Below are 20,026 nucleotides of genomic sequence, written 5' to 3'. Positions count from 1 at the left end.
AAGCCCGCACTTATCGCCATTTACGGCGTGCTCGATCCGCGAAAAAAAATAGAGTACAAAATTAACACGTTGCACGACGCGATCAATTCTCGCGCCGGGTCACGGTTTTCCAGAACCCCAACCGTACAATTTTATTCCACGCAAAGAAAGGAACGGAACACACCCACGTGAAGATAAAATTAACGAAGCCGTTCCTCTTTCTAGTATTCGTTTAATAGTCAATTCCTTTATGTTTGCTGTGTTCGAATTTTAATTTGGGACGTTAACGCGTCACGTGTGTCGTTGAGAACTTTTAAGTGTTAGGGGTAAATTTATGGTAAGCGGTTAAATGCGTAAGCGCCGCGTGGGATCCGAAACCGACCCCGGGTCTGAAGTATTTAATTTCGGTAAATCCGAGATAACTTAAAAACATGTAACCGCGGGCGTAGGATTAAAGAGATTAAAAGGGACGATTACCTAAAATGGCAGGCACTAATTCAATTAAGTCAATGAGCTATTAACGAACTAACGAGGTTGGGGTCCTTGATGGATCTCCACCTTTTCGACACGCAACGGATTAAAGGTTCTCGAATAAAAGTGGAAGCAATAACGGTAGGGCAAAGTTTACCCGCTCAGATATGAATGACGTGGCGGTCGACGCGTTAAAGGGGATTTCTCGTGCCACGTTCTGGACAAAAATTGATTCCCTCCTCTCTGCATTTTCTTACTAATTTAGTTTCAAGTGTACACTGATGAAAGTGTTAGTTAAAATTTAAAGACTCGACGAAGCCAAAGTAAACGTCCAGCGTTTTGTTTAAATTGAGTTTTGTAAGTTATTAAAATTGTATGAGTTACACAGTGTGTTTGAGTCACCTTTGGGAAAAATTTTAATGCGAGATTCTAGAGGCCACAATGAGACGACTTGAAATGCGGTGCTGAAATTTTTCGGCAAAAAAAAAAAACATTTCAAATCGGTCTGAAAAAATTATTTTCGGTTGCAGGGGTTAATTACAATTATTTTTGGTGAATAGACATACCCCCGAAATCCTGCCCACTTTCGAGAAAAAAATTCGAGTAGGTGGACAAATTTTTTGCAAGCATATATTTTGACAGCTACTAATCTGAGAAGAAATGCAAAAATAGGAAATTGATTTTTTCGACGTAACAAATCAGAGTCCCCCCTTAATATAGCGGGTTCGTTAGCTTGTAATTTTACTCCAACGACGCGTTAAACGCGGTCTAATTGATACGATTGTTATGCGCAGGAAGCTCCACGCCGCGGTCCCGGAGGCAGTGAACTTTTAATCCGAAACGGACGGTTAACAGTTCTTTCGGGACGGAGTACGCGATTAGACGGGAAAAACGAAGATCAAGGAGGAAGGTCCTTTCAGCATGGCGTAAAACCGTCGCGAGGATATTCGTGAGAAAACACTGGAAACCGAACGTCCAGGTGGATACCCTTTCATCGTTCAAAACGGCGTCGAATGAAACGCGAAGAAAGTGTACCGAGAACATTTAATCGCTAAGCACCGAACGAAAGATGGTATCTGATCGTGGTTTATAAAATTTAATCGCGGAACCGTGTCTTCGACGAGAGTGTACTTCGTCAAATTTTCCAAACGGGAAAAGAACGAGATCGGTTACGGGCGTGATTCTATTTGGCCAGAGCAACCGTTCGAATTAATAATAAATGGTTCGGCCGGAACGAAAGCAATCTCGATTCCCGGTACGTACGATCGGAGAATAAGAAGTATAGCGAATCGTCGAGATACTTCATACACGTTTTGATAAAAAAAAAGTTCGCTCGAGGGAGAAGGTTCCTTCGTAACAGTGAAAGGGAACACGCCGGTAACGATAAATCGTTGCGTTCGCTCGACGAGCGCATAGTTAATAGGAAATAGAGCTTAAATTTGAGAGAGAATTCTAGAAAAAGGCTTGCAACATCCGTTACGTAACTGTCGACGGGGAAAAGAAAATTTGTTCTCTATCTCCAAACGTTTGGAATCATCGTCGATTAAAAAATAGCCGGATTACTGGCCAAGAAAAGAATTTTTCCGCTAGAAGAAGCTTAAGTATACGCCAAGATTGCAGTTAAAATTGAAATGTTTATCGAACAGGTCCGGCAAAGAAAAGAAATTTCCTTAAAAACGACGCGAAACTAGAGCGGGAGATCATTCTATGCGCCCATAAAACTTATTCGCTGTTAAGAGAAAATCAAATACCGGGAGTCTGGAAATCTCTGGAATCCGAGTTAAGTAGAACATTGTACGATTCGGTGAACGATTCCAAAAGAAAGAGCCCAGCCCGCGAGGAAGGACTGTTTTTTTACTCGACGAAAAGGAATCCGACGAATGCAAGGTTTCCGAGGAATTAAGCTTAAATTCCGAAAAGAAAAGAGGACGTTTATGTTCGTTTAACGCTGGGGATGACCCTTTCTAAAACGATGAGAAAAGATAATAGTTAATAAGAAATATCTCGAAACGAAAATCCGATAATTGACATCTAAAAATCCAAGTCGAGCAAAATTGTGTAAACGAGAAACTGAGGTTAACTTCCAAGAGAAATACTTATCGTACCTCGAAGCCGAATTATCCATCGAACGGACTCCGTGGGGAGAAAATCGGATAGTGGAACACTATCATTCAGTGGATTCTGAAAGAAACTGTTTGGGAGGAAGGACTCCTCTCTCGTTTTTCAAAACGGTGGACGGTAAGACACGAAAAACGGCGAACCACTACGGCGTCCACTATACGGGCTCGTACGCGTACAGCAACGGGGCACCGAGCGTGTACAGCAGCTATCCAGCGAACGGTGGCTTCGCTCAACATCAGCTCCATGAAGACTACCGGCCGATTTACTTTTACGTAGCGCAACCGTACACTATACCGTACACGTTCGCGAGGAGACCCAGGCCGTCCTCTCTGCTCAGGCCGGGCAAACCTCGGAGCAACTGCCGTGTCAAGTTCTCCAAGAGGCTCGGTAACGCTGACTTCTCGCAGAAGGTGAAGCAGGGCGAGTTCTCGAGGAGTCTCAGCCAGGTGCACTTCGTCGAGAGCCAGGGACAAGGTACGTGCCGGCGTCCTACGACGTTTCCTTTCTTTGGGTCTGGCTGGTACGGCTTTGCGGTGGACAGTTTTCTCAAAAAATCTATATCGTTGCCACGAGTGCTGCTTCTAACTAAAATTGTTCAGTTTTCCGGATACCCGACAAACAGAACATCAGCTTGTATCTACGTGTAGCGGTACAGGAATATTGTTACCATTGTTATATTTTTGCGTACGTCTCGATTCTTTGAACGTAGACTACTGGCTTGTAAACTTTCATTCTCAGAAGTTGTCTGTTCTACAAAACATGTAACGTTGCCTACTTTCTTGGTGATTTCTCCAAATGCCTGCTAATGAAACGGAAAGTGTCGATTGCAATTTCAGCTATTTACGAGTGTCGACTAATGGAAGTAATTCTTGGGCTTGGAGACAAATTTAGTGATATATTTTGTTGGATTTTCGCGCTTTAACCATGTAAGGTGATAGAAAGGAAGTCATTACCTAGTTTGGTAAGCTGGTACTGCAATCCGAGAAACAAAGGAACAGTATTAGTTTCTCCAAGGAAAGATGCTTTAAAGGTGTTCGCTACTGGTGCTTTTACCTTAATAGTAGACTGTTAACAAATGATACAGAATGAAACGAGCCTCGATATATATTATATTATAATTATTATAAAATCGTAATCCAAACATTTGTGCAAGAGACGATGTGAAATATCATTTCCGTTCGAAATTCGCTTGTAGTTAAATGTCAGATTGTTGCAAGGCTCATTTCCGAGTAAGCATGTTCCAAATAATTAACACTTACCGACACCAATAAATCTTGCATCTCGCAGCATAGTTCACAGAAATCCTGCAAGTTAAATGAGAAAGAGATTGCTTTACAGCCAACTTCCACGAATTAGTTTCCAAACACTTATTCGCGCCAGTAAATCTTCCATCTTATAGCAAGTACTATGTAAGAACTTCCTAACGAGAAACCAATTACCAAATAACAACGAATTAATGAAATTATCCACGATAAATACAGTGGATGCTGCGATCAACGTTAAAGATTAGGACACTTTGTCTTATTCGCCCTACTTTGCTGTGTACATCGGACATTAATTAGAAAATTGCTGTATAAAAATTACCATAATCCTTTCATCTATGAAATTTTCTATTCGTTCACCCAGATCGAGATTTTTTAATTGTCCCAGAACGCACGACTTTCGCCTACGTTTCATCGAGTTTCGTGAACGTTCGTGAATCCAGAAAAATAGCTGTTACGTCAGTTCAAAAATCTTATGTCTTCGAGCAATTAAAATTGCTTTCCCATTTACGTAAGGTATATTCGCCCGCCTTCCGTTACTCTCATTCGTTATCTGTAAAATTTTATTATCCGTTCCAGTAGAAGAATTCACGCTGAATCGAAAATTCATAATAACGAATAGAAATATTAGATTCGTTCGCGAGCTTTTACAAATTCACGAACCGTAAACGAGAGACGCTTGTTTACGAACGAACGTGAAATTTACATTCGTTGTTGGGAAGTACGATTTTCCCAAGTGCCCGAGAGGGCGGAGGGCGGAGGGCCGAAGGGATTAAAAGAAAAAGTTGTCGAAATGTCGAGCACTTCGTTCTCGAGGCGCTTTCACGCCCGTGGATTCTTCTACCAGACCGGATAATTGTTGCGAAAGCGGCATAGTTTCTGCGGCATAATTTAAATAGTTGCTGTCGTCAAGTAGACTACCGATGCTTGCGCGGAGAGCGTCTTGTTCCCGTGTGTAAAGGCTATGAGCGTGCACATCGTCTCCGTTGGTTCGTTGAAAAGAGAAACCGCATCGGGAGAAAGGAACATTCTCCAAATATGAGGTGTCATTTGAGACCGCTTGACGAGGAACGACGTGTTTCGTATTTGGATAGCAAATATACATAGACGACGAATGTTTCGCGTTTTTGCGCGGAAAAGGAAACGAGACGTTTAAAGCGTTAATGAGTGACGCGTATCAAGTTAAAGACCAGAAAAACAGCCGCGACATTTTCGCAAGTACGTTTCTCCAACATCGTAAATCCCGATAATAATGATTCTATACATCGTTCGGCCATAAAGAAACGGAAATCTCTTTTTACGATGCATTAATTTGTCAGTGGTAAACAGACGTACAACGGCGAATTGTTGGAAAGTAATAGGATATACAGGGTGTTCAGCCACCCCTAGGAAAAATTTTAATGGGGGATTCTAGAGGCCAAAATAAGACGAGAATCAAGAATATCAATTTTTCGTTTGAGGTTTCGTTAAAAAGTTATTAACAATTAAATTCAAAAATTTCAAATCGTTCTGGAAAAATTATTTTCGGTTGTGGGGGTCAATTATAATCATTTTTGGTCATTAGACATAGACATCTAGAATTCTAGAGACCAAAATAAGACGAAAATCAGGAACACCAATTTATTGACTGAGGCTTTGTTAAAAAGTTATTAACAATTAAATTAAAATATTTCAAATCGTTCTGAAAAAAATATTGCTAGCTGTGGAGGTCAATTACAATCACTTTTGGTAAATAGACATAACCCCGAAATCCTACTCAGTTTCGAGAAAAAAATTCGAGTAGGTAGACAAAATTTTCGACGAAATTGAAAAGTTTCAAATCGTTCTGAAAAAATTATTTTTAGTCGGAGAGGTCAATTACAATCATTTTTGGTGAATAGACATACCCTCGAAATCCTACTCAGTTTCGAGAAAAAAATTCGAGTAGGTAGACAAAATTTTCGACGAAATTGAAAAGTTTCAAATCGTTCTGAAAAAATTATTTTTAGTCGGGGGGGTCAATTACAATCATTTTTGGTGAATAGACATAACCCCGAAATCCTACTCAGTTTCGAGAAAAAAATTCGAGTAGGTAGACAAAATTTTCGACGAAATTGAAAAGTTTCAAATCGTTCTGAAAAAATTATTTTTAGTCGGGGGGGTCAATTACAATCATTTTTGGTGAATAGACATAACCCCGAAATCCTACTCAGTTTCGAGAAAAAAATTCGAGTAGGTAGACAAAATTTTCGACGAAATTGAAAAGTTTCAAATCGTTCTGAAAAAATTATTCTTAGTCGGAGGGGTCAATTACAATCATTTTTGGTGAATAGATATACCCTCGAAATCCTACTCAGTTTCGAGAAAAAAATTCGAGTAGGTAGACAAAATTTTCGACGAAATTGAAAAGTTTCAAATCGTTCTGAAAAAATTATTTTTAGTCGGAGGGGTCAATTACAATCATTTTTGGTGAATAAACATACCCTGAAATCCTACTCAGTTTCGAGAAAAAAATTCGAGTAGGTAGACAAAATTTTCGACGAAATTGAAAAGTTTCAAATCGTTCTGAAAAAATTATTTTTAGTCGGAGGGGTCAATTACAATCATTTTTGGTGAATAGACATACCCTCGAAATCCTACTCAGTTTCGAGAAAAAAATTCGAGTAGGTAGACAAAATTTTCGACGAAATTGAAAAGTTTCAAATCGTTCTGAAAAAATTATTTTTAGTCGGAGGGGTCAATTGCAATCATTTTTGGTGAATAGACATACTCTCGAAATCCTACTCAGTTTCGAGAAAAAAATTCGAGTAGGTAGACAAAATTTTCGACGAAATTGAAAAGTTTCAAATCGTTCTGAAAAAATTATTTTTAGTCGGAGGGGTCAATTGCAATCATTTTTGGTGAATAGACATACCCTCGAAATCCTACTCAGTTTCGAGAAAAAAATTCGAGTAGGTAGACAAAATTTTCGACGAAATTGAAAAGTTTCAAATCGTTCTGAAAAAATTATTCTTAGTCGGAGGGGTCAATTACAATCATTTTTGGTGAATAGACATACCCTCGAAATCCTACTCAGTTTCGAGAAAAAAATTCGAGTAGGTAGACAAAATTTTCGACGAAATTGAAAAGTTTCAAATCGTTCTGAAAAAATTATTTTTAGTCGGAGGGGTCAATTACAATCATTTTTGGTGAATAGACATACCCTTGAAATCCTACTCAGTTTCGAGAAAAAAATTCGAGTAGGTAAACAAAATTTTCGATGAAATTGAAAAGTTTCAAATCGTTCTGAAAAAATTATTCTTAGTCGGAGGGGTCAATTACAATCATGTTTGGTCATTAGACATACCCTCGAATTCCTACCCACTTTCGAGAAAAAAATTCAGTACTGGCGGAACTTTAAACGTTAATAACTTTTTAACGAAGCCTCAAGAAATTGGTATTCTTGATTTTCATCTTATTTTGGCCTCTAGAATCCCCCATTAAAATTTTTCTCAGGGGTGGCCGAACACCCTGTATGTACCGATAATTGCTAGTTTCAGCTTGTTGCGTATTTATGTTGTACAATTAAAGATCGTCTGATTTTCGAGTGTAATATTACTTAACGTCTCCGTCGTGATAGAAAAATAGAGAAACGCTTGGGCAGCTGTGAGTCATTTTCGTTCGAAGGAGATTCTTCTTGGCGAACCGTGTTGTGTAACCTGATCCTCCGTTCGCTGTCCTTTTCTACCTTCGACGAAATACAATGCCGAACGTTGTAGCTCGGCTTGTGCCTTTCTGGGAACTGAAAAGTAAACAGTCCCGTCTGTCTCTCAGTTATCTAAGATTACGAAGAATACGAAGAATTTATTTTGCCTTTTTGTATTCTTGATCATTCTATCGCCGTGTATTTCTCACGGAATTAATATTTTCTCTTTCAATTAATATCGTTATTATTTAGTTTCCGACTAGCTCCTTTCTCTGGCCTTGTTAAATATTCCGTTTTCACCGGGGTTAGAATGTAAACACATTTGTTATCACATCTGAGCTTTCTTATACTACACCTGAGATTGCACTTTTCTATTCGTCCTTCCAACATGCTGACGACTGTTCGGAACCATTCTCCTCGCCTTTATCCTCGCTTTTTGCATATCGCTCATTCTTACGGAAGTATTCTTCCCATTCTATTACCGTTTTTGCTCGTGCTTTTTCTTGCATCTCTTTGGTAGTGTTTCCATTTTGTTTCTTGCATCTTATCTTCATATTTCAGTGCTCTCGTCTCCTTTCTAATTCTTCAGTTTTCATTTTCCACCAAAGCTATTGTATTAGAATGCCATTCGTTCGGTCTCAAACACCACTTTATACATTTAAATCGCATTATCTTCCATTCTCTCTTTCTTTTCGGCTGAATAATTCCACCTCGTGCAATAGGATACTCGTAGCCAGGTGAACGTCATCCTCTCAGCATCCATAAAATTCCCTCTAAAATTCTTTTTAACGTGTTCTTGGAATTCTCACGCCCGCGTCGAACATAATAACCTTGCGAAAATTTCGATGTTCCCTTTAAACGGTTCCCAAATATTAGAGGTTAGGTTTCTCGTACGAAATTTAATTAATTCCGGTGTTTATTCAAATTGCCTCGAAAAATCCTCTTCTGTCTCGCGGTTACCGGGCCACCCCATCGTATCGCGACAGCTAAATTACGAAACTGCGGGCGTTCGTTGAAATTTAATTCCGAGAGAAACGCAGCGAACAATTTACTGTTCCTGTCGCGGGGCATAAACTGCATCGAATGGGTTATGTACACTCAGAATGGGAGGAATGCGAGCCGAGCATCCGGTATGACATGCCACTTCTTTCTCCTCTGTGCAGTGATCTCAAACTATCCGAAGGCTGGTCCGACATCGCGTGACCCAAGGATGACGTCCATGTTCCGAAGAGGCACGATCTTCGCCACGTTTTTCCTGTCGTTGCTCGGCGGAGGCCTCGTATGCGCTGCTCTTGTAACGCAACACTGGGTCGAGGCGCGACCCCTGAGGACACCAAACCCCCAGGAAAGCGCCGGCAGGGTTCACTTTGGCCTCCTTCAAGGAAAGAAAGAGTTGAACGTCGCATACGGCTGGAGAACATACCACATTTCCGGTGAGTTTTTTGCTTTAGAATTTATTTTACCGTTAAGTTTCTTCTTTAAGCAACGAATTGTACCAATAATCGTATATCACGTTAGAACCCTATTTGACTGATTATGGCGATTCGAAACAAAAGGATGTAAGATAGACTCGCACCGCTATGGTTCTGAACGCTTTGTTAACTTTGTCTGCTAGCAAAGAAAAGTACCACCGTCTTTGAAGACACTTACACCGATATGGTCGAAGGCATTCTCTAGGCACGAAAAACAGGCGTGGTAGTTATCGTGTTAACTGTAGTTCTGTAGCACTTGGGAGTACCCTTAGCTTCTATACCTCTGTGATCCGAAGATCATGAACTTGAGCTCCCCTAGTTCACCGCTACCAGAGGGTGGGGGGGCATTGGACTTGAAATAATTAGCCCTCTCATCGTTACCCGAGCCACAAAGGGACGGGTCCCCCTAGACTCACCAGACTCCAGTTGGCGTAAGGAAATTTTCTCTTGGGTCACTTTTGTTCCTGGAGTCAAATAGAACTCCTCCAAGGATTGAACTTCTCCGTAATTACTTTCTTCTCCCATTTCGAGACTAAAATAGTGTGCTAAAATTATTTTAACCAAGGGTCTAAAAAAATAACCTTAATTGGACTAGATATATCTGGCTATAACCCCAATTCGGTTCCAGCTATAACCATAATAAGTGAGGTGTAATCTCCACCAGCATAATTCCAATCAGTGAGACCCTAATAGGCAATAATCTAGGTTTATTAAATTTCTGGCAAGTTCCTTTGCTAGCCAAAGGTTGTTCCCGTTCCGGCCACTGTAACATCAATTAGACGCTTAACCTCGTTCGCCTATACTTGACGATAAGTTTAACTTTGCAGAATACAAAGATCATGGTTGAACTGAGAAAATGATCTCGGGTTAAAATTTTAATTTTTGGGATTAGTTTTAGTGGCTCGAACATATGTATTTGAATATATTTTCCTCTCGAATGGGTCATTACGCAAAAATATGTTGATGAGAAGTTTCTCATCAGGAATGCAGATTCAGTAGTCGGTGACAGAGGGAATAATTTAATAGAAAGGTATCGGGATTCGACGTGACGCGTTACGCAACTGTATTGAAGGACTACGTGGACAGTGTTTTAAACTTATAATCTTCGATCACGAATCGAAGTGGGTAAGCAATACCAGCACGTTTTGAGAATCTTCGCGGTTAGTAATACCGTACGTGAGATACGAGCCCGCATTCGTACAGGGTATCTTAAAACGCGTAAACCCACCTTGAACTCGAGGCTCGAACGTTATCGTTTTACGTTAAATGTATCAAGTACGCGTTCCGCATTTTCACGTGAATCGACGGTCAAATAATTTTGGAAAAATTTTAAGAGGATTAGAGTTGTCCTTTTGACTAGAAATCGATCTTAGATTTGTACGCGAATTAATACGCTTCGTTTAAAGAGGTCAGGGATCGATCGGTTGCGTAGATCCGGTCTACTCGAATGGCTGTAAGGTCGAAAGTACAGCGGTTCGATTCGCCTGGAGCGGCAACTTGTGGTAATATCGGTCGACGACGAGTTATCATCTACGGAGAACAGCGCGAGGAAGATTCCCGCGTGTTCCAGGTACCCGGTGTGATACTGGGGCCATAAATTCTGCCGGATGGTTGGCCAGACCGGGGAATCTCATTCGGCATAACTGTACCTGCACGCGATCTCTGTAGTCGAAGGCGAACGGGAGAGTCGCGCGCATATCCACGATAAATCTTTCGTTTGATAATCGCTGTCGGATCAGTTTCGTTTAACTTCGCTGCTCGATCCACGGGATCGTTTTCTGTTAGTCACGAAATCCGGCTAATCGGGTGTAGATTACACGTACGTACTTGGCAACGTCCGTTCCGATGTTTTACGACCATTCGTTTTCTGCGCCCCGTTATTGGAACGATGACAATCGCCGATAAAAAATCGAATTGTTCGGGGAACACTAGCGACGACACGTCTGCCCGCAACTGGTTCGTTGTACTCTGCAACGGTGATCAGAGTTGCGCGGAATTATAATCGAATTACATCGCTACCAAATAAATGGGAGAAGGTTACAGTGACAATTCGTAAAATGAACGTGATTCGTAAGTTGAACATTTCTATCCCTCCCCCGACTGGGAGAAATTTCGCCTCCACTGCACGAAAAATGAACCTGCCCGGAGCGACGTTCATTTTAAGAATCATTACTGTAAATGTCCTTCAAGCTTCATTGTCTCCAAGACGGATCCTCCCAGTTGGTAGAGATATAGAAATATATTGTTCTGTAACTCTTTTAAAAAAATCAAATTGCAAAAGGTTTCATAGACACCGCTCCTATATTGTGGCTAACGAGCATCGCGATCCCGGTAATCCCATAACGAATTTTTTCTGTTTCTTAAAGCGTTCGGAGTTCCTGCGGCTGCAAGACCGTGTTTATAATGCTCGCGTGTCCCGTCGTCCTGATACTGAAATCGTTATTGCCCGGAGGAAACTGTTATCGTGCTATAACCGGCGTTACAATGGCGGTCAAAGCACTCGAGCGAAAACATCCGCTCTCCGTAGCATCTTACCCTCGGAGGTGGACTACCGAGGTGTACGTTAATCCGTGCAGCATACGCTACACGACCCGGCGAACAATTTGAATAGCATTTTACGGACGCGCCGTTGTAACGGTCCTCCTCTTACGCACTTTGGTTACGGCATAATTTTTCGCGAAACCAGACGCAAAAAGCAACCGGCCTCGCGCGAATAAGGAAATCGTTATGGAACACCGCACCACTTTGCACGAGCCGAACACAGCGGACGATAACGATCACGGCAGAACCGCTCGCGTTTGTCGTCCTTGCTTATTCCGGTCTCTGCTTCCAAGCGACGAGAAACTATCGCGTCGAAAATTAGTCATCTGTAATTACCATTTTACCAACCTCATCGCCAAATCATTTCATCCGAAACGTAAGTTGTCTTTATTATTATTAACCCCTTCCCGTGCCATTTAGCTGGACGAAGTCAGAGTCCAAACGATAGACAGACCAGACTGATGCTAAACTGCTTTGTAACGGAGATTATGAGAATCGTGACCGACTCGATGTAAATGAGGAATTTAATTTTTGGCGATGTGGATCGGGATACGCCTCGAATGCATTTAATCGATTAATTTCACGGTTTGGAACACGTCAAATAGAAGGTCACGAAAATAAAAATTGGCGTTTCATCTAGATAGTGCTGGTGGACTTCCGAGTGAAGCTGACTCAGCGCGCCTTGCATTAGACGCTGCTAGATTTTTATCGGCGTTCGCTTTAAAGTTCGTCGCAAGAACTTTAGGAGCGGTCTAACAGTATTAACAATGGCCGTTCGGCGGCGATTAAATTTGCTCCCCAATTTCGCCCAGCGTTCGACACAATATATTATAATTAACGATTAACAACTATAATTACCGTGTAATCGAGTCACTGACCAACGTTTATCAATAATTATGATTATCGTATGAAAGCTAATGTGATCGTCAAACGTAATTAATGATTATCTATTCCATTATTACTGAATTAATAACCTAGTAACGAAGACATTTAATATAGCGAAGGCTAGTGGAATTAAAGATTACTGACTCATAATTACAGTATTATTTTTACCAATTTAACCGATAAATACTAACGCCAATAGAAAAGTGCAACGATTTCAACTTGGCTAGTTTCTCGAAATTATTCTTGGGTTCCTCCATCGAGACCCCATCTAGAAATGCTTTTCGCCAGCTTCTCTTTCTAATTTCTTACGTTTCTCTGTCAAGAGTTGGCAAGGAAGAAATGGCCCCCGGTTCCAGAAGGTAAACATTTCTTGAAATTATTATCGACTTCCTGTAACGAAAGTCCCCGGTCCGGAAAGGTCATAGGGAATGTTTCTTGGACCGTTTTCTACGTCCACTCGAAATTTCGACTCCCTTTTGCAAAAGTTGCACGCTCGATATTCAATCTGCGGAACCAATTTTCCTTGCAGCATTTTCTTCTTTCGTGATATTCGTTTCTTCTACAGCTGCTCTGTATTAGACTTTCGGTCCAGGCGGGGCAATTTTTCATCTCCTTTCCTTCCTCGTACGGGGAATGTTTTTTATTCGCCTCGAATCCAAAAATCTGTATTTCTAATAAGGATTTCGTCCTCCGTTGTTTGGTGCATCTGGAAGTCTGGCGTACTGGGTGTTTCTAAAAGAAGCAAAACTGAACGTTAATGTTTTATTCAATGAACGTGAGAAAGCAGTGTACGTAGAATAGGGTTTTCCAATAAGAGCGATAGAACTTCCCCATTGTCGTAGCCGCCATATTTGAATTCAATAGTGCTCCACAAGTTGTCGTAAAGAATGGTTCTACGAAAATTCTTTTGTTCCACATTTTCGACAGTTTCTTCCGCGTAGAACCATCCGGGGGGTTGTAATTTGCCCACCAGTTACCGATCACCGTGTATAAGAGGGGTGGGGATGGTTGTGGCACGCGTCGCGGAAAACGTTTCTCTTTCATCGAAGCAATAGCGCCGAAGGGACACGCTATCACGTACAGACGGTCACGTATTAAACGATGGTCGCGTGCATACACGTCGAACAGTGCGTCTTTAAACGTGAGGTCAATAATAGCTTTTGTCACATTGTACCTGCGTTCAGTCGATTGGTATGCGTGTCGCAATCAAATCGGTGTAATCGTTTATTAATCTTCTCTCGACATTGTTGACCGACTGTCGCGAGGGAAAAGTTAATTGCAACGATGCACGCGAAAGCCCCGTTTGGTTCTATCGTTCGATCCTTCATACCTAGACGAATATATCGATAATCGTTCGATACTTGGGCTGAGAATCGAATTTCGGTGTTTATAACTAATATAACATACAATATAAAACATCGTAATATTAAACAGCATAATCCTTTTCAAGGATTTTCGACGGTCGTATCTTTCTGGAAAAACTTTAAAAAAACGTTAGAGTTGGGAGAGCCTGGAGAGCTTTGCTCTCCAGTGAACGGGTAATAGGAAAAGCTGACCGAGAGAGATATTCCGTTTGCAGCGGTTGTAACAATAGGAGCAGAAACTGGTTTCTCGGCGCGAAAAAATTCTCGACCGTGCCTCGTGGTCGACTTTCACGTGCGCTGGGTTACTCGTACCATCGACGTTGTTGATGCTGACCACAGCGAACATTAAAATCCCCTTTTTCCATGGAAAGTCTAGACTGCCGCGATGGAAAGTCGCGTATCGCGTTTCCCGTCACTTTGCGTTTGCAACACTACACCACAATTTCCCTGACACTACTAAGAAATCATAATTTAACGTATGTACCGATAAATTGGGAAACCTAACCACTTGACTCTTGGAGATCCGTTCGATACGATCGTTTAAGAAATGAAAATAATTATTTACCTTGAAATTCTACGTTAGAGACGCCGAGAACATCAACCGTCGATTCTTCGAAGTTTCTATAGAAACGGAATTCAAGGTTTCGTAACTCATCGTCAAGAATGCATCTATTGAAACTCTCCGAACACTTTGAAGGATAAAGTTTCTTCACCAAGAACGGTGTTCGTACCAACATACATGTACCGGGTGAGTAGTTCACGTGTCGCTGGCCCATACTTTAAGTAGATCTCAAGGATAAGTTTCTTACGAGAAATTCCTGGGATGTCCTCCAGCGGACGCAAGCTACCAACTTGGCGATTCGCTGAGAACCTAGCCCCGGGCTAATTATCTAGTCTGCTATTTGCGACGCAATATAACTTTAACCGGCCAAAGCGAAGGTGTATTTGCCGCGCGCTTAATTATTCATTACGCCCCATGGTAATTTCAATTCGCGCGCCAATCCGTCGAGATCCGGTTCGTTTTGGGGTGGACGGGAGGAAAAAAGACGAACTTCAAAGCGGCAGAATTTGGCAATGGCGACACGACCGAGTTTCCGACAGAGTCGCGCACTGGGCCAAACCACGAATCTAGTTGGGAGGGGAAAAAGATCGTCGGAAACAACTTCGTACGCTTATACGAGGTCGTTGCAAAGGATAGATCTTATTTTTTCAAAACCATCGCGGTGCAATAGTCCAAGAAAATTGGTATTTTTTAAAAACTGAAAAGTAATCGAAACTATTTCCCCTATACCGCGAGCCTTGTATGGAATTTTTAAATGTTTTATGTATGTAGCATTGATTTACAGAAAGCAACTTCCGTTTCAAATACTAACGGTCTCTGACGCATTTTATTGTATAATATTTATTGCCACAACGATTCGCGCGAAAGTCTGGGATTCTTTTATCTTTGGAATGTTCAATTAAACATATTAAAACTGATGGTAGTGAAGATAAAATAAGTATTTCTCCGTAGAACTCGGTTCAAGCCGACGAGATATAATATAAAAAAAATGTTGATATCGGGTCATTAACTTCGTCGAATGATTCAGGCTTTGTGTCAGTAGATTCTGTAGCTAGCCGTTCAACTAATTACATTCCCGAAGATTGGTACCGCTGTATGAAAACTGCTCGACATTCCAACAAGTTTATCGTTTGTAAATTAAAAGGAACAAATTCCTTTCGACTAAACAGTAAAGCAGTCAATAGCGAAGCGTAACAAACATATTACAACTACGCGAACTGTGAATTGGTTCATCTATTCAATGGTCATAACGCAAAAATATAATAAATATTCAATGCACTCGTTACGATTGAAAAATATACAGTATCTCGGACAAATTTATGCACGTTTCTAAAATAAGCTAAAAAATAATGGCGAATATACAGTTGAGAAGATTGTTAATGAACAATGCGAATAAACTATAAACACGAGAACAGCACTATATCGATAGGCGGTTTGAACACGACATCGTCATTTATAAGCAGATCCCCAAATTCGGTGCAGAGCGTATCTTAGATTGAGCATCGTGGTGGACAAGGTGCTAATTAATTCTCTGGTTGAGTTTCCTCGAACGAAGCTTTCTCTCATCCAATGGCTCGACTAATATTAATATATTTTGTTTCAGTGCCTGAGATGATCAGACAGGACCCAACGGTGATGTCCTGGGGACTTTGGATCAGCACTTTGACGACGACATCGGCGGCCCTCGTCACCGCAGGCCTCGCAGCGCTTCTCGCCGTTTTGAACACGGCCACTTCGCCGAGGTCCAAAGTCCTCTCCGATCCAGGGGTATACTTCATAAATATTTTAACGCGTAAGTCTCGAGGGCAAACTTCTTTCGACGGTCCTCTTGCGGGACTATAAGCTTTTGCTGGACAACTTTACAACTATTCTTTCTCTCTCTGTGCCCTTTATTGCGAGCATGTCAGACTCGTTTTCGGCCCGGCGGCCATTGTACGGTTTGCCATCGCGTCGCGGACAACGATCTATAATTGACGAGTGGAAATAAATAAAGCCACCTCGGTCGGAAACGAGAAATATTCACGAATTTCTTTACCGGGAACGTACACGTTTCGAATACCTTTTCACCGCGTATAAAGCTTACCCGGAATTTTCAAGGATATTCACGTTAATTCACGACGGAAAAATATGACGTTCTCCATTTCGATATTTCTTAGAGCGAGTAAATAGATGGGTGCTTCTAGGATTCGAAAGATGCGATTAATTTTCAAATGTCGGGTCGATTAAAACGTCCGACCAAATACGGTTAGTTGTTCCTTGTAGGATTGATCTTTCTTTCTCCACGCTATACACGCACGATGAACACCGCCGAAAAGGAACGTGGTATATTGACTTACACGTTTGTTTAGTTTTAATGTGCCTCGCGAGCACGAGCACTTGGCTGGCACAGTATTACACGAAGCTGTACTTCAACGTGCTTCCGAAGGAGGACATCGACAATATGTGGACCAGCGAGGGTTCTGCTGAGCTCGGTTATTCGTTTTGGTAAGAGACCTTTTATTCTCCGCTCAATGGCGATGGAGCATCGAGTGCACAGAGGCTCTCGCGAGCCTGGCCAAGCTGCACCGATGATTCCATGCTTCACGGATGACATGTTCTAAAGCCCCCTGTCCGATACGATAGATGTTTCTCTGCTTTCTGTAAAGCATGATGCTTTCCCGAAGCGATCAGCAACAGCTAGCATGAGAAAACGCATCGTCCGAGAGTCTCTATGATACTATAAAGTACAAGTTTTATTTAGCAACGTATAGGATCCCTCAACAAGAGCGATAGAACTTTCAATTGTGGTAGCCATCATATTTGTTGCTCGCTTGTTCGTGTCGCGTTACATTTTTATTCCGGTTAGGTTAGGTTAGTCATCGTGGAAAGATACCACAATCGTGATGGTTGCTTAAATTGTCATTTGTAGCTTTCATTTTATTTCAATTCACAGTTCCAGCATTCTTATTGGAAAATCGATTACTGCTAGGGAAATAGATTTAGTTTAATTCGTAATTTGGGCATTGAAAGTAACCTAAAAGATGGGAATGTGAGTTCTCTTTAACAACGTATTTGAAATGTCTATTTGTATATTTCATTTTAAGTGTAATTAAGATAATTTCATTTGTAGCTTTCATTTTATTTCAATTCATAGTTCCAGCGTTCTTATTGGAAAATCGATTACTGCTAGGGAAATATTTTTAGTTTAATTCGTAATTTCGTCTGAGTTAGGTTAGGTTCGGTTTCATTCGTAATTTGGGCATTGAAAGTAACCTAAAAGATGGGAATGTGAGTTCTCTTTAACAACGTATTTGAAATGTCTATTTGTATACTTCATTTTAAGTGACAGTGATTGGAAAAGAAGATAGAAGAATTTAGAGGCTTATAATATCCACAAAGGCATAGGTTTGACAATTAACTTGAAAGAAAATATGTGGAGAAGTAAAGCTAAATGACTATTTAAAGTCCACTGCTTGGGCAGATTTTAATTAGTGTCTTATTTTGCACGAATGCGACTATCATCTGAACTAAAAGTTCATGAAAACAAAATTCTCTTTTGATCATTCTGGAAGGCTAAATGAAACAATAAAAGTAGTCACTGGAACATACTTAAGACTGGAAATAAAATTTTATTCTGTCACGCACAGATGTATTTGTGTCCGAATAGAGTAACTGAAAGTATTATAGATATTTACTTGGTAAATAATTAATAACAAACTGTCAATAAAATTTAAACGTTTGGAGTTGTATGATAAATTCACGGAGCAATGCACAAAATCGGATCACGGTCCGTACCAGTAGTACTGTAATTCACGTCGAATTTCTCACAAATAACAATAAAGCCAACGCAGGACAGAACGAATAAATTAATAATAAAGCATGGCACGTTATTGACAAATGCCTTTATCTACCAGAACAATAGAGAATGAAACATATTTACGATTCAACGGACATAGAAACAAAGGAGAATATTAAATAAAGGGAACGTGATTGATTGGTGTATACATTTACCACAAAAATAGCGAACTAACTTTTAGACGCATTTTTGAAAAATTAAGTTCTATCAAACCTCGCTTCAGATATATCAATTACTTTGAAGAGTTTAAAGCCACGAAGATCCAAATACGAATATAAGTTATACAGGGTGTTCAGGCCAAAATAAGACGAAAATTAAGAATACCAATTTGCTGATGGAGGCTTCGATAACAAGTTATTAACAATTAAATTCAAAAATTTAAAATCGTTCTGGAAAAATTATTTTTAGTTAGAGGGGGCAATAACAATCATTTTTGGTGAATACATATACCTTCGAAATCCTACCCACTTTCGAGAAAAAAATTCGAGAAGATGTGAAATTTTTCGACGAAATTAAAATATTTCAAATCGATCTGAAAAAAATATTGTTAGCTGTGAGGGTCGATTGCAATCATTTTCGGTGAATAGACATACCCCCGAAATCTTGGGCATTTTCGAGAAAAAAATTCAGTATGGGCGGAACTTTAAACATTAATAACTTTTTAACGAAACCTCCATGAACAAATTGGTATTCTTGATTTTCGTCTCATTTTGGTCTATAGAATCCCCCATTAAAATATTTCCCAGGTGTGGCGGAACACTCTGTATAAGTTTTTTGGGTTGCGTCGGTCACCGGTGACCGACATAGGAACGGTGTGAAGTTGGTAATTTTTCTGTCGCTACTTCAGGCTCGTCGTTTGCGCCGGAGTGGTGCATTTGATCAGCATAGCATTGGTCGGTTGGGGCTCGGGACGAGACAAAATCGAACGCCTGGAAACGATTCCACCGCTGGAAGAGAAGACCGCCGCTGCGATAATGTTGTATTAAATCTTAGGATTCTCGGGACGATGGCTCGAAGTGAGATCCATTACAAAAAGCAACGTTCGCGTCGTTGGCACGAGTCTGGCCAATGTGAGTTAAGTTCCTAAGTGTTTGCCGACATATTTAGCGCCGTAGCGTCTCAAGAGCAAACATGTTAACGGAATTAGCTTCGAATCATGGACGAATGTTTTTAACGTAAGTTCAAAGTTCCGATAAAATTTTACGTAGGATTTGCACGTGGATTCGTTGCAACGTATAAAGGCATGGAAATTAAGAAATTCACGAGTTCGACTACGAACGATAAGAAACAGTTTACGAAGCAACTATTTTTGTAACGATGTAATCCTTGGTCCGACGTTTTCTTTGAGAACTGTGACCGCAGAGTGTTTTTGAAAGCCGTTAAAATAATCGTGAGTGAATATAAGAGTGTCAGTTGACGAGTGTTTCCGTTATAAATGGACAACGTAGAATCGTGCGATTCGAAACGTTTGGAAAACTTGTAGCGTGTGTGCGTTATAAGTGTGTATTACGGTATCGTTAAACTATGTTACAGTCTCAAGTAATAAAGTCGACAAGTATCTCACTATGGACACTTACACGTCTCGACGACATGGTTGCGACTCGTTCTAGTATAATAATTTAAATACTCTTGTTAGTTATGTATCTTTCGTGCGTTTTAAACGCCCATTTTCACGTTTAGAAATTTTTTGTCTGAAAATCCTTAAGCAGCTTTACACGATACAATTACAAATCAAATACGTAAGAAAGATATCGTATATCTTGCCTTTTACGAGAGAACTAGTAAAACGTCGTGTACTACGGTTGGATCAAAATCTACTGGTCGCTCAAGGCTATCGAAGGTGTGTGTCCCCACCATGTTAGTCATTTTG

General features: G+C 40.6%; 1 protein-coding gene across 4 annotated transcripts in view; it reads left to right on the top strand.

The window, feature by feature from the left end:
• The window catches only part of LOC143342631 (clarin-2), a 29,824-nt gene extending 10,092 nt beyond the window's left edge, over positions 1 to 19,732 (top strand). For 2 of the 4 annotated variants that reach the window (XM_076766731.1, XM_076766732.1), the window contains exons 2-6: positions 1,245 to 3,045; positions 8,661 to 8,930; positions 15,925 to 16,113; positions 16,670 to 16,805; positions 19,004 to 19,732. In XM_076766731.1, the coding sequence (XP_076622846.1) occupies positions 8,708 to 8,930; positions 15,925 to 16,113; positions 16,670 to 16,805; positions 19,004 to 19,142 (687 nt within the window). In that variant the 5' untranslated portion in view covers positions 1,245 to 3,045; positions 8,661 to 8,707 and the 3' untranslated portion in view covers positions 19,143 to 19,732. Of the gene's footprint in view, positions 1 to 1,244; positions 3,046 to 8,660; positions 8,931 to 15,924; positions 16,114 to 16,669; positions 16,806 to 19,003 lie in introns of those variants that run through there. The other 2 variants (XM_076766730.1, XM_076766733.1) reach the window with 2 other exon arrangements.
• The last annotated feature ends 294 nt before the right edge of the window (positions 19,733 to 20,026 follow it).

The sequence above is a fragment of the Colletes latitarsis genome, chromosome 6, assembly GCF_051014445.1.
Source record: "Colletes latitarsis isolate SP2378_abdomen chromosome 6, iyColLati1, whole genome shotgun sequence".
NCBI lineage: Eukaryota > Metazoa > Arthropoda > Insecta > Hymenoptera > Colletidae > Colletes > Colletes latitarsis.
This window is presented reverse-complemented; position numbering and strand designations above follow the sequence as displayed.